Source organism: Sceloporus occidentalis, unplaced genomic scaffold (assembly GCF_023333645.1).
Source record: "Sceloporus occidentalis isolate IW3139 unplaced genomic scaffold, rSceOcc1.0.p SCAF_20, whole genome shotgun sequence".
NCBI classification, from domain to species: Eukaryota; Metazoa; Chordata; class Lepidosauria; order Squamata; family Phrynosomatidae; genus Sceloporus; species Sceloporus occidentalis.
The window spans coordinates 8946600-8961970 of record NW_028317000.1 but is presented as its reverse complement, the minus strand read 5'-3'; the positions used below and the strand labels follow the sequence as shown (position 1 = coordinate 8961970).

The window sequence follows — 15371 nt, the reverse complement described above, 5'->3', positions numbered from 1 at the left end:
TTATATAGCGCTGTAGATTTGCACAGCGCTGTACATAAAACAATAAATATAAAAGAGTAAACCTGCCTATGGCGTACAATAATCACAGGGTAATCGCAATGTCTGATAATCTTTGCGCAATCGATAAGGATGGGAGCATCGTGCTTTGCTCCCGTCCTTCTCCTGTCATTACCCCCCATCTGATAATCTCCTGTGTCTCTAACCAAGGAGACAGTTAAAAACATGAACACCAATTAAAAATACATAATGAGTTAAAAGAGCATAACATCAATTTAAAAAGCATACATATTGAAAACAACCAGTTCATAATTCAAAAACCATCTGGGCAGGCCTGCCGGAACAAATGGGTCTTTAATGCTGTTTTAAACTCAGACAGTGTGTCCAGATGTTGAGTCTCTTCCAGGAGGTCACTCCACAATCCGGGGGCGACTGAAGAAAAAGTCTTCTGGTAATACTCGCCAGAAGACCTGAGTGTATGGTAGGGATATCAATACAGTTGGCATCACCCAGGAGATTATCACACAGGGGTAAAGAGTGGAACAAGAGTGGAACAATAGCAGCATTAAAACATAATTGGTGACAGATTATCTCACAATGGAGTCATTTCCACTTGTGTCATTTCCATGCGCTTGTGGCAGTGAACGGGAGCATCGTGCTATAACACTCTTCCATTCCCCAGATTTTTGCAATAGCTATATAACACTGGGGTAAAAAACGCACAAAAAGTGATTTCTTGTTCCATGCACAAAATCTTTTTCCGTTAGTAAGTTGTAAATGTAAAGTTATGTGCGTGTGTTTTCATATGGGAAATACTGCTCTTGCTCTTGTGGTTTTGTTATCGCGAGAGCGTGTTACTCTTTTTATATATGACAACTTATTAACACATGGGCAGAAGCATAGCAAAAAACATTTTTAATTCCGTATGCCTATATGCAAAAGGCTGCTGTCTCATTGGCCATTTTCAGCAGAATACACGGTAGGACCTCTCTAAACTGCAAATCCCAGGATACCACAGGATGGCCCCAATGAAGTTAAAATGAGATCAAAGTGTTGTGATGGTGTTGTAAAGAAAGAAACCTCGTCTGGCCCCCTCTCTGCTCTCTTTTTCCCGGCAGGTAAAGCCCTTTCCATATAAACAGGCATTTAGCAAGTAACTGGTTGTGCAGAACAGTTTTGCTAATGGGGTGTGCAGCTGCGTGCCACGTTTTCATCTTTATAGCCGACTTACAAAAATTAAAACAAACGCAGATGCTTCAAAAAGACATCAGCAAAACCATATAAATGTTCTTTCAAACATACCATTAAACAATCTACAGAAAACCATTCACAAATGCATGGAAAGGCAGAAGCCTTTTAAAAAAAAGTTAAGGTAGAAAATGAAAACCAGCCAAACACACCATTAAAAATGCCCTTTGTAAGTCAGTTCCTACAAGCCTGTTGGAACAGATACGTTTTCACTCCCCACTGAAAAGACAGCAAAAAAGGAGCCTCCTTAGGGAAGAGGTTCCAAAACCTGGGAGCAGTCACCAAGGAGGCCTTATATGTTGTACCTCCCAAATCTGCCTGGAAACAGGGACGTAGCCAAGGGGGGGTTCTTGGGGACCGGACCCCCCCTTCCATTAGATAAAATGAATGGTGCATGCTGCCACGCCACCACACCCAAGCCCCATTATAATGGTGGCACTTAGTCTGGACCCCCCCTTCCCAAAATCCTGGCTACGTCCCTGCTGGAAAGGCAATGGGACTGAGGCTGAAGCTGCACTGCAGAGATAGTCCACTTTGACACCACTTTACCTGCCGTGACTAAATGCTATGGAATTCTGGGAAGTGTAGTTTGTTACGGCATCTCTGGTTCTATTCCACTTCTGGTTCTATTCCATAGATTTAAGTCACGGCAGTTAAAGAGGTGTCAAACTGGAGTATCTCTGCAGTGCAGTGCCAAACTGGAGTACCTCTGCAGAGGAGCCATGTAGCTCCTGAAGATGTCTGAGGGCTCATATGGAAAGATATAGGCCCCATACAGACAGGCCAAAATAAAGCTGCTTTGGGTCACTTTGGAGGTATACTGTCTAAATCAGTGATGGCGAACCTATGGCACGCGTGCCAGAGGTGGCACTCAGAGCCCTCTCTGTGGGCACACATGCTGTCGCCCTAGCACAGAGTTTGCCAGAGTTTCTTACTAGAAAGCCAGAGGGAGGTGGCACTTTGCAATAAATAAGTGGGGTCTGGGTTGCAGTTTGGGCACTCGGTCTGTAAAAGGTTCGCCATCACTGGTTTAAATGATACATGTGCCCTAAGATTCCGGAAGCTGCACCAAAGGACAGGAGTGTGGCTTAGGCATGGCTTCCGGATTCTTAGGACATATGTATGAGGCCAAAGTCTCTCACATAAGCTCATCCTTCCCTGATCAGTTGCCAGTCCCAGAATCCATGACTGCTTGCTCATCAGAGGAGCCAAGGAAGAAAGGGAAACCTGGCGGGGAGGCTCTGCACCCTCTTTTTCTTTGACTGAATTTTTCTGCTCGCCTTCTCCCTGGCACACATGGTTTCTCTACTGCCAGCAACAAAACGGGTACATGTTGGAGAGTTCTCCCAAGCGCGACATATTGAAGCGTTTAGCATGATTAATGTTTTGTTTCTCTTCTCCAGGCCAAAACTCTTAGCAATAATAACTCCCCCCTCCACTTTCTTTTTATGATTTTTTAAAAAGCCATGAATATTTCCCTTGTTTTTATCCCCCTTCTTCCTTGGCTCCATGATGATGGCACTACTCAGCAGCAGCAGATCTTTCTTCTGTTACAGGGGAAGATGGGGGTCAATTTCCTTCCCCCACCCCATGCGCCATATGTTCCTCCCACATTATATATTTATGGCGCAAGAAGCAAAATTAAAGAGCCGTTACTCAGCAGATTTAATTGGACTACAAACCACGTCGTCCCCAGCTAGCAGGGTTGGTTGGTCAGTGGTAATGGGAGTTGTTGTCCAACACGGAAATATAGGGTATGTTAATGATTTGCTAAGCTTCAGAGATTAGATGCCTCACATTATGGTCACATGACAATATTTTCTATTGTACGATCATTTTCTAGATGGTTTATATAGTTTCATTATTCTACTGGATGCCTAAAATTGCATTATTGTAGTAAATGCATGCAATTTATGGTTTAAAGAAGTGTTGATAGTATTGGCACATTATAGATGGGCCCATAGAGGTGCTGTCGTCACGTGCGAGGGGCGTCACTTTTAGACGCCCCTCGCAGGTGACGAGGGCATCAAAATGGCGGCACCCTATACACATGGGCACCGCCATTTTGATGTGACGGATGCCTAGCGTCCGCACGTCTCGGCGCCCTTGTGACGCTGCAAGGGCACCATTGGTGCCTTGCGGCGTCACAACCGCACCAGAAAAAGAAGCCGCTTTTTGCGGCTTCTTTTTGCTGCACTGGGGACCCGCGCGGTTTGTCTGCTGACATTCTTTAGTTGTGGTCCAACCTCATGGAAGTGGGGCTGGCTAGATGAAAACAGTTGATGTGCCACCCACAAGTAGTGCCCTCCACATGCGTTGGACTACAAGTCTCATTGTCCATCACCATCACCTATGTTGGGAAGACTGGAAGGAATATGAAAGGATCCCATAAATAGGTATGTGAGAGGTATATCTTAGTTTATGGAAGCTTTCTTCATTTAGAAGGAGCAGAGATCATAGAATCATAGCGTTGGAAGAGACCGCAAGAGTGTTAGATGGGGGAGGGAGTTCAATTTATCAATATTCTTCCTTTGTGTCCATACTTATATTAACTACAACTTGTCAGAATTATAAATACTGTTCTCTAATGGTTTTGTGGACCTTGATTTTACTTGATTTTGTATCTTATATATTTATATGTTTTTCATTAGCTGTTGTGTGCCTTCAAATCATTTCTGGCTTATGGCAGTTCTAAGGTGAACTTATCACAGGTTTTTCTTGGCAAGTTTCTTCAGAGGGGGGTTGCGGTTGCCATCCTCTGAGGCTGAGAGAATGTGACTTTGCCCAAGGCCACCCAGAGAGTTTCATGGATCATCGGGGATTTGAACCCTGCATCATAGTCCAGCGCTCAAACCACTACACCAAAATGGCTCTTGTCCCAAGTCTGAATTTTGTCATTAAAAAGGTTATAAGGCCTAGTGGTTTCTCAGTGATATTAAACCTCAGTGATATTCAATCATCCTTGAAAACACGTGTTGCCGGTTTAGGGCCTTGAGATTTCAGTTCCAAATCTTAAAGCCCAGAGGCAACTCCTTGCAATGTTACAGGGGGCAAGTCTTGGTAATGTCAATATACATTATATGTGAAGCATCAGCCACAGTTGCACAGAAGATGCCATTCAAATAAAAACCAAGGCTAACAAGTGAGGTGTACACACACACACACACAGAGTGGGTTGTTGGTATCTGCTGAGGTTTGGATCCAGGATCACCAACCCATGGATACCAAAATGTGTGGGTGCTTAAGTGCCACTATATACAATGGGGTAGCAAAATGGTGCTCTTTATATAAATTAGCAAGATCAAGGTTTGCTTTTGGGATTTAAATATATATATATATATTTCAAGCCACGGAAGGTTGAATCCATGGGTACTGACTCCATAGACGCAGAGGGTCGACTGTAATCTCTTTTAAGACATTAGTCATAGCTATGAAATTTTAACATATTACCTTTCTCGGCTTTTAATTTTAGTGATATAGACAGAAACAGTTTGCCATCTATATTCAGAGTGCTATCAACTTTAGCTACATTTAGTTGTGTTTGTGTGTATTTTTATGTACTGCATTCTATGCATTTAATTTTATATTTGGTCTATGGCCGTAAATGATTTATTGATTGATCTCTTTCAAGGGAGTGCTCTCCCTCTGAGATTCCTCCCTCTTGCCCTGAGGATTGGAGGATAGGGGACTCAGGGACCCTCAATTTACACTGCTTTTGAACCTAGAATGCAAAGAAACCAGTCGCTAGTGCTGATCCACCCTGGTTTTCACCAAAGCCAAGCTCTGAAAAGCTCCCCAACCCCTTGAAGGCCTGGCTATCCAGCCCATGGTGGTTGCTCTGGCCTGGCATCTGAGGCTGCTGTTGAGAGTCACGTAGTTGGGTGAAATTACAGGGTGCAAAGCCCCATAAACCGGGCTCTGCATGGCTGGGCGGCACAAGGAGGTTTTGTTCTCACGGGGGGAGGGAGGCAGGTGTGGGAGACACACACACAAACCTCACACAAAGAAGATCTAGGACTAGGTGTATGGTGGCAGGGGAGGCCGTGCGCCAGGTCCAGATGGAGATCTACCATTGGGGCTGTGTCTTACTCTCCAGTTGCCCAGATGTGGGAGGGGAAGCCCCTATTCATGGAATCATACAATTGGAAAAGACCTCAAGGGCCATCCAGTCCAATCCCATTCTGCCATGCAGGAACTCACAATCAAAGTACCTCCAACAGATGGACATCCATCGTCTGTTTAAAAACATCCGAAGAAGGAGACACCATCCTGGATTAAGTGTGTGTTCTTTTGACAGCCCCCCCCCCCAACTTAATTGGGTGCATTTGGAATGCGTGTGAACAACGAAGATTCAACCCAGATTTATCCTGGATTATTTTCACAGTGTGAATAACCCCATGGTCTACCAAGTCTCCTATATAGCTGAGCCTTGCCAGGAATTATGGAGCCAAAGTATACTAAACCAGTGGTTCTTAAACAGTAGGGCAGACCCCCCTCCCAATGGAGGCAAGAGAATTGTTTCGCTTGAGACCTGAAGGCCCTGATACCTCTTCCTCCGCCTTTTCTTCCCAAACTTTTTATGTGTAAAACTTACACAGATGTTGAGTTAAATACTGAATACTTATATAAATCTGTTCTAATTTGAATGATGCTCTTTATTTATAAAACGTTAAAACATAAATACACATTAATGTGCTAATGAAAATACGCACACTAAAGAAACAAAATATTTTTATTCATATACTGTGTTGGGGGGGCGTCCGCATGTAGATGTAAAGAGGGGTCCCAAGGGTAAAAGATTCAAGCACTAAATGATGAAACACTAGGAAATATTAATAAATATTTAGACAGTGGTTGTTGTTGTGTCTCCCAGGAATAATAAAAGCTGGGGTTTTTTTATGTGCAGGAGTCTATCCTATGTGTGCTTACTTGAGAGTAAGCTACACTGAACACATGGAGGGGAGCTCTCTATATACATTGTGATTGACATTGGGGTCTTCATATGTAAAGATATTTCACTGATGGTGAATGGGAAAAGTAGTTTGCTCTCCCCTTCAAATACCCACAAATAAGCAAAATTAGTAACAACCTGCCTGCCAATGTTAACTCCTCTTGCAATCTTAAAAGCAGTTCCAGGGTCCCTGAAGCCACAGCAGCTGAAGTGTGCTATAATTTGTGGAGTGTGGAAATGCAGAGACATGGTGGGCCCTGAGGGCCAACATCACTGGACTCTTGCTGGGGGACCCATTTGAATCTGGGTCCCTTGGCTATCTATTAATTTGTTAAAAGCTATCTATTAATGTATTAAAAGCTATCTATTAATTTGTCTTCTAGGGGCAGCAAGAGGGAAAAGGATCAGGAGGAGATTCACATGCAGTCGGCTCTCCTTATCAATGGATTTTTTATGCACGGATTCAAGCACCCACGGCTTGAAAATTTTCAACAAAAGGTATATAAATTCCAAATAGCAAGCCTTGGTTTTCCATTTTATTTAAGGGACACCATTTTGCTCCGCCGTTATATTTAATATAACTTGAGCATTCATGGATTTTTTTATCCACGGGGAATCCTGGAACTAAACCCCAGCAGATACCAAGGTCCCACTGTTGTTCTTTCTCTGGATAGTGTTGAGGATGAAGCCCAGGGAGATGCAGCCACTGATGGAGCCATTTTGTCAAAAGCTCTCCTGCCTGCCTAAAACTGACCCAAAGGCCTGTTGCAGACTGCCAAAATAAAGCTGCTTCAAGTCTCTTTGGAGATATGCTATTTAAATGATGCATGGGTCCTAAGATTCCGGAGGTCGCGCCAAAGCCACACTCCATTCCTAAGCACTGGAGGGCAGCTTTGGTGCAGCTTCCGGATTCTTAGGGTGCATGCATCATTTAAACAGCATGCCTCCAAAGAGACCCCAAGCAGCTTTATTTTGGCAGTCTGTAACAGGCCAAATTCTCTTTTGTGATGCTTCTTCTGGGGACGTGCCTTCAATTCAACTCCGTCTTATGGCGACCCTATTCTAGGGTTTTCTTGGCAAGAGTTCTTCAGAGGGGGGTTGACTTTGCCTTCCTCTGAGGCTGAGAGTGTGTGACTGGCTCAAGGTCACTGAATGGGTTTTCAGAGTCAAATAAATAAAGTGGAGATCTGAATACTGGTCTGACAGTTTCCTAGTTCAATACTAAAGCCACTACAACATCCTGGCTCCCTTGTGCTTATGAGTGTTTTGTGCCTTACTTATCATTTTTGTGCATCCCACCTTTCTTCCAATGAGCACAACACAGGTGTGCAACCCTACAACCTATTTTGTTCTTACAACAACCCTGTAAGGCAGGTCAGGCTGAGAAAGAGAGGGAACATGAGGTCACCCAATGAGCTTCATGGCTCAGTGGCGATCTGAACCCAGATCTCCTAAGCCAGTGGTTCCCAACCTTCCTAATGCCACGACCCCTTAATACAGTTCCTCATGTTGTGGTGACCCAAACCCATGAAATTATTTTCATTGCTACTTCATAACTGTAATTAAATAGGTGTTTTCCAATGGTCTTAGGTGACCCCCATGAAAGGGTCATTCAACCCGGGCCCGACCCACAGGTTGGGAACCACTGTCCTAAGCCGAAGTCTCAACTTTCCAACCAGGGCTCCAACTGGGATGGGTTTGCTCAAATCCCATGTTCCAAAAATTGTTCTGAAGTTTTTATTTGCGGTTCCACTCCACTCTGTGCTGGTCTGCAAGCCCATTCTTTTGTACGCATTGGCATTAAAATAAAATAATTGGAGGCGGGCATGGCTACCCTCTGAAAGGAGAGACCTAAGAAAATTTACAGCCAAGAGAACCTGATTTCCTTTCCCTTGGCAAGAGAGTTTCGTGTAGAATCAAAGCTTGCACACTTTTAGACCACAGTGAAATTTGATCAGCTAAAAGAAGGTTTACATTATGGTTCTGATTATTGTCTTCTACCAGTTTTTGAAATAAAAAGGGGAGGGAAAAAAAGAAAATTAAAATAGGAAGACCACATTGCAGATGGATAGACTCGGTCAAAGAAACCACAGCCATTGGTGACAGTGTGACTGGGAGGTCTCTCCTTCGTAGGATCACCATAAGTAGAACTTGACTTAACAGCCCCTAATAACAATAAACCAGTCTCTTACACCAAAGGAGTTAACACTGTATTGAAATTGTTTGTGCGCTGGACTAGAACATTAGGAGATCAGCGTTCAAATCCTGGCTCAGCCCTGGGAGCCCATTGTCACATTCTCTCAGCCTCAGAGGATGGCAATGGCAAACCTCCTCCGAAGAATCTTTCCAAGAAAACCCTATAGGTAGGTTCACCTTAGGATCCTCGTAAGTTGAAACGACTTGAGGTCACACAACAACAACAACAACAACAACATTTAAAGTCAACTTACCAAAGGATGAGAGCTTGTACTGGGCTGCCATCTGGTGGAAGGACAATGAAACAAATCCTAACTTTTTTAGGACAACACAAGAGAGGGGTGTGTAGAGAGACATCTTATGGCACATGTAGGACTAAATTTAGCCTGACTTTCCATGCATTACACTCCACTTCCTCAGGTGAACCTGTTGGTCTCTGGATGTATTTAAAACATCGATTGGCTGAAAGAGATGCAGCCAGGTTGCAAAGAGTGTTGGGAACAGGCAATATTCAATTCTCTTGTTGGAAAAGCTCCACTGAATGCTGATCCATTTCTGGGGGCAGTCCAAAGAGCTAGTGATGACCTATAAGTGACTGTACGGCTCAGGTCCAGGTTATTTGAAGCACTGTATCTCCCTATATCAAGGAATCATAGGATCCTAGAGTTGGAAGAGACTCCAAGCGCCATCCAGACCAACCTCCTGCCATGCAGGAAGACACCAGCAAAGCACTCTTGAGAGATGGCCATCCAGCCTCTGCTTAAAGACCTCCAAAGAAGGAGACTCCACCACTCTCCAAGAGAGTGTGTTCCACTGTCAAACAGCTCTTACTGTCAGGGAGGTCCTCCTAATGTTGAGGTGGAATCTCTTTCCCTGTAGTAGATGAACCTGTTAGTATCCGAAGATCTTCAGGAAAGGCCCTTTGCGCTCTCCCACTGCCTTTCCCGAGAGAAGGCATTTTTGTTGGCAGTTCCCAGACTTTGGAACTCCTTCCCAGGCATGCAATGGTTCCTTGCTTGCTCTTGTTCTGCTAGCAAGTGAAAAACTTTCATTTTCTTTTAGGTTTTTAGAAGCTGACTGGTGTGGACTTTTAATAGTCTGCTGTACTGTTTTGTTGATTTTTAAATATATATATATCTTAATTATTTTCAAATGCTTTAAACTCCTGCTATCGCTGTGCGCCTTTAAGTAATTTCCACCTTATGGCGAACCTAAGGTGCACCTATCATTGGGTTTTCTTGGCAAGGTTTGTTCACAAGGGGTCTCTTGGGAGGTACCAAGCTATCTATTGATTTGCCTTTGGGACAGCAAGTGGAGAAAGGAACAGGAGGAGATTCACATACGTCTTTCTCTGGATTGTATTGAGGATGAAGTCCAGGGAAAGGCAGCCACTGATGGAGCCATCTTGTCCAAGACTTTCTTGCCCCACCGAGAACTGACCCAAACTCTCTTTATGATGCTTGTTCTTGGGATGTACCTTCAATGCAACTCCGTCTCATGGTTTGTGTTTGCACTCTAATTCTAATTGCACATTTTATCTTAACATGCTGTTGTTCCCAGCCACTTTGAGCATTATGTGGTGGAAAGGCAGGATATACATTTAATAGATATTTGTGGGATCTGTCAAGATCCCAACTTGTTTTTTGATCTCTTAGATTGTGGGTTTTGTTTAGCTTTTCAGTTAAATTGATTTAAATTGTTTGAACTCAATTTAGAGAAATGATGAGTTTTATGTTGTTTTAAAGGGACTTCCATTTGATCACATCCTAAGAGCTTATGTGAGTGGATAGAAGGGAAGGGAAAGGAAAGAAAAGGAGATGCATGGATGGATGGATGGATGAAGAGTTGCCATCCTAATATGGGATGGGGAGACCTACACAATGAACTTAGAGACAAGAACGAATCAATTTACATTTTTTCCTTCATTGCAAGTTTTCACAGACTATTCACAGGTGGGACCTCACAGTTGGTACAGTCTTTGCAAATAATGTTATGTTATTTATTTTCATTTTTTGCATAATTTTATGCTTTAATTATGAGTTCCTGCATGGCAGGGGGTTGGACTGGATGGCCCTTGTGGTCTCTTCCAACTCTATGATTCTATCATTCTATGTTTTTTGCAGTGAATGTCCTGTTTTCTGTGTCATCAACTTGATTTCTGTGCAAATGCAGTGTTTCCTGTCCAGAAAACACTGTGGTCTGCACCGGAAACATGCACACCAATGACTTTACAAAGATAAGCTGCAAGTTCTCAGGTGTGTGATCCCTGATGGTGCCATAGCACTCCCAGCTTCCAAGATTTGCTGATTCTTCACAAACCACAATCCCTTTGTTGGGAGGAAAAAAATTCCAGCATTCTCTCTTCCCTGCTCTCTTGCTGTTTAGAGCAAGTGGGGATTAGATAGGATACAATTTCCTGCATGTGAAATCCTTCTGTTTCCCCTCATCTAAACCTGGCCATTTGCTCTTACTATCCTTTGAAGTGCATGGTCATAAATATATTTTGTAACCAAGTAAATCGACTGTGTGACCCAGGATACTTCCCTAGGAGTTCATTATACAGAGACCTCCATCTCCTATACTTCTACTATTGCGTTCCCATCGGGTTCCATGGGACGCCATTTCTGGAAACTGTTTCAAAGGCGTCCCCAGAAATGGCGTCCCCTGGAACCTGATGGGAACACGATGGGAACGCTCAGCAGTGGTGGCAGCGTTCCCTGTGCAGTAAACTATCCTTCTGGGCCCCATCGGGTTCCCATCACGCTCCGTGCGTGGCCCCGCTTGTGCCCGTTGTAATGCATTGGGGAACGTTTTATCCCCGGTGCGATAAACCTCAAACTGTGAATAGAGTAAGCCCTTGGTATCCGCTGGGGTTTGGATCCGTGGATAACAAAACCAGTGGATGCTCAAGTCCCATTATATATAATGGGGTAATAAAATGGTGTCACTGATATAAAATGGAAAAATCAAGATTTGCTTTTTGGAATTTACATTTTTATAAATATTGCCAAACCATGATGTTTGATTCCCTGGATAAAGAATCTGTGGATACGGAGGGACAACTGTACTCTTTGAAAACTGCATAGTTTTTGATGACTTTCTTTCGATAAGGAGAAACATGGTAAAATTATTTCTGCTTGGCTGTGAGAACCAAAATGATGAAAACTCCCATTATATCTAAAGGTTGGGCTGGTTTGGGGCTAATGGGGACTAGAGTCCAAAAACATCTGGAGGGGCTGCAGTTTCACCAGGCCTGAGCTATACAAATTCTAAGTGCCTCAGTCCTATTGTACCCGGCAAAGTACACTCCAACCCATGAATTCACTCATTTCTAACTCTGCAACTGCCATTTGTAGAAACCTCCCTGTTTTTCTGGAAAAAGAACCTGCCATATGCTGAATCAGATGGCTTGCAAACCTTGTTTGATACCACCAGAGTCTGGAAAGTTAATTTTCGAGAAGTAATTAATTACAGTTCTGGTCCCAAGCCACTGTGGCCTTCCCTGCGGTTGTTAGTAACTGGTTACCGTTTTTAAATCCAGTTAGAACACAGAAATAGCATGTTTTCCAATTCTGCTGTAGCCTTTTTAAAATTTTCAGATGCAGTGACCAGAACTCTACACAGTAATCCATATATACATGCAAGCGGGGTTTCACATAAGGGCAATATTGTGTTCTGGCACTTGGGTGCAGTTCTAGACGCCTCCAAGACTTTGTTTGGTACCAAACACTGCACATATTCCTGCTATAAGCTTTATTGGTGGCAAATGATGCAGCAGATGGTCTACAACACAGAAGCGTTCCAGCCCTTTTGCTGGTGGTGTCCAGCATCCTTTCACAGCTAATGGTAGAAGTGGACTCATAAACAACTCATTCTACGCAGACACTCTCTGGCTGGCAATCCAAATTCCCATGCTGTCTAACTGAATGCATCCCTTCCTAGGCCAGATGATAGAAGGACTCCAAAGGGTTGCACATTGCAGAAGCTAACAATGAATATAAACATGTGCAAGTGTGACCCATTAGCTATGAGACCTGTTCAAGCACATTAGTATGTTGTTCTTGTTGTTAGCTGCCTTCCAGTGAACCCTGTGAATGAGACATCTCCATGACTCTCTATTCTCAACTTCTCTGCTCAGGTCCTGAAGATCAGGCTTGAGACCTTCCCGATTCAGTCCATCCATCTGCTGTGCGGTCTTCCTCTCTTTCTACTGCCCTCTACCTTCCCCACCATCATTGTCTTTTCCAATGAATGTGCCTTCTCATGATGTGGCCAAAGTACAACAGCCTCAATTTAGTCATTTTTGCTTCCAGGGAGAGTTCAGGCTTCATCTGTTCTAGGATCTACTTGTTTTTTTCATAGCACCCTCAGCACTCTTCTCCAGCACCACATTTTAAATGAGTTTATATTCTTTGTAATTGCTTTCTTCACCATCCAACTCTCACATCTGCACATGGTGATGAGGAAGACAATGGCTTGGACAGTCTTAACGTTCGTATTCAATTGCATATCTTTACACTTTAGGATCTTGTCTAGTTCTTTGCTAGCTGCCCTTCTCATTCCTAGTCTTCTGATTTGTTGACTGCAGTCTCCATTCTGATCAGTGTTTGATCCAAGGTATGGGAACTGTTTAACCATTTCAATTTCCTTGTTATGTATGCTGAATTTATGTAAATTCTCTGTGGTTAGTAGCAGGTTAGTAACAGCCTTCATATCTTTTCCCAGCCTCAGACTACCAAGCTAATGCAAAAAGTGTCCAAGTCACTAATACAAATTGACTCTTTCATGCCACTGGACAACTGTTAACATTTGGCCATGATGTTAACATGGACCAGAATCCTGAGGAGGACTTACGTGTGCAGGAACTAGAATTGTGCAGTTGCATAACATCTATATCCAATATAGGTCTGCAGTTATGTTACTACGTAGAAGAGCCAGCAAAGTGCCCGATGTGCATTGGTGCCCAATGCAAAACGAGATTGATGTGCATCAGTCCCAATGAGCATAGCATCAGTCTTGATGTACATTGGGCACCCTTGCTAGTGTCCTGTTACACGTTTGCAATTCAGTAAAGGGGTTTCTAAGCATCTCTGCCAAGTCTTTGAGTACAGCGGCCTCTCCATAGCCACAGATTCTTTATCCATGGATTCAACCATCCATGACTTGAAAATATTAAAAATACATATAAATTCCAAAAAGCAAATCTTAATTTTACTCTGCCTTTGTAATTAATGGGACTTGAGCATCCACAATTTTTGCTATCTATGGGGATTTCTGAAACCAAACCCCAGTGTATACCAAGGGCCCACAGTGTATGTAAAATTACTTAACAGCTCCTAAGAGAGGCAAACCCACTAACTGGGAAAGTAACAGGATTAAAACAGATGGGGAATATTTGACCTTCCAAATTATTATTGGGCTTCAACTCCCATCAACCACAACCATGCAGCCCAAGGCTGATAGGAGGGCATGCCATACATTCTTCACTCCTCGACTGCCAGCTTTAGCTATTTCTTGCTGTGTGGCTTCCAGTTGTTTCCAATGTATGACAATCCTAAGGCAAACTTATCATGGGATTTTCTTGGCAAGAATGGTTCAGAGGAGGTTTGCCCATGCCTTATTCTGAGGCTGAGAACATGTGACTTGCCCAAGGTCATCTAGTGGGTTTCATGGCCAAGCAGGGAATCGAACTCTGGTCACTAGAGTTGTAGTCCAACACTCAAACCACGATGCCACACTGGCTTACGAAACCCATATTAAATTAAGAGGCATTGGAAAAAAAAAAGATGGAGTCAGTGTGATTTTATTAAGAAGAAAAGTTGCTTTGGAGCCCAGTCCCATAATGACAAATAATGTCCAGCCAGGAGTGAAGAAGGGAGCATTCCCTTTGGAAATGGCTTCCGTCAGAGACTTTTGGATAGTAACGCACACACGCATACTCACACACACACACAAACCTCTGTGCCTTTCTTCTCATGTGCACAGAGCTTCACTGGGGGAATCCCACCCCCTCATTTCCCAGTGCAAAGACTCCCCCCCCTTTCCCATAATTCATTGTGTCCAGACTCCGAAGCCACAGCAGGACGGAGGAGGCGGCTTTGAGCCAATATGGCCGCACTTTGGCCAAGTATGGAGTGCAACATCTGACCACAGGAGAGAACAGCCTAGCCTCACCAAGAGTACGAAACATCCTCGGCAAAATCTAGAGCTGAAGCCAGCAAAGCAAGAGCCAAGAACGGACTGGCACCATGTTCTCTGGCTGTCCTTCTTGACCAAAGAGGGGCAGGCTTGAATGCAGCAAAATCCTCAGACTTCAGCAGGCTGGATTAGATTTCATGGAAGGACATTGAAGGGCCAGTCGCTGGAGGAGGAGGTGGTGGTGCAGGTCTGCGAGGAAAGAAAAAAGAATGAGAACAGAAGCGTCATTCTTTTTTATTCACCTAGGGCTGCATCCGCACTGCAGAAATAATCCAGGTTGACACCACTTGAACTGCCATGGCTCAGTGCTATGGAGTTCTGGGGACTGTAGTTTGTTGTGGCCCCCGAGCTCACTGACAGATAAGGCTAAATATTTCACAAAACTACAGCTCCCAGAACTCCTGAGCATTGAGCCAGGGCAGTTAATCAACACCTTGTACTGTGCCCTACATGGCTTGGGCCCAACCTATTTGAGGGAATCGCCTGCTCCCATATAATCCGCCCCGTACCCTCAGGTCCTCTGGGAGGAATCTATTGCAGCCTTTAAAAACCAGACTACTGCTACTTTCCAGAGGGCCTTCTTTGCAATTGCTCCCAAACTATTGAACGGCCGGACGGACGAGATCTGTCAAATTGCCAGCTTAGACAGCTTTAAAAAAGCTGTCAAGACGGATCTTTTCCAGCAGGCCTTTTCTGAATAATAAAAGTGCCCGGCCACAGAATGACTGTCCCCCCCCCCCCCCCATCATTTATTAGCCCTTGCTATATATATATTTAATTC

The 15371-nt window shown here is 43.9% G+C and overlaps 2 protein-coding genes across 4 annotated transcripts in view; both read right to left on the bottom strand.

Moving 5' to 3' along the window:
- EFNA4 (ephrin A4) overlaps window positions 1-5509 on the bottom strand; it is a 56943-nt gene extending 51434 nt beyond the window's left edge. The window contains exon 1 of the mRNA XM_089483519.1: window positions 5457-5509. Coding sequence (XP_089339645.1) covers window positions 5457-5494 — 38 coding nt within the window. The 5' untranslated portion in view covers window positions 5495-5509. The remainder of the gene's footprint in view (window positions 1-5456) is intronic.
- An 8670-nt stretch (window positions 5510-14179) lies between these two features.
- The window catches only part of ADAM15 (ADAM metallopeptidase domain 15), a 47672-nt gene continuing 46480 nt past the window's right edge, over window positions 14180-15371 (bottom strand). For all 3 annotated transcript variants that reach the window (XM_089483832.1, XM_089483833.1, XM_089483834.1), the window contains one exon: window positions 14180-14779. In XM_089483832.1, the coding sequence (XP_089339958.1) occupies window positions 14719-14779 (61 nt within the window). In that variant the 3' untranslated portion in view covers window positions 14180-14718. The remainder of the gene's footprint in view (window positions 14780-15371) is intronic.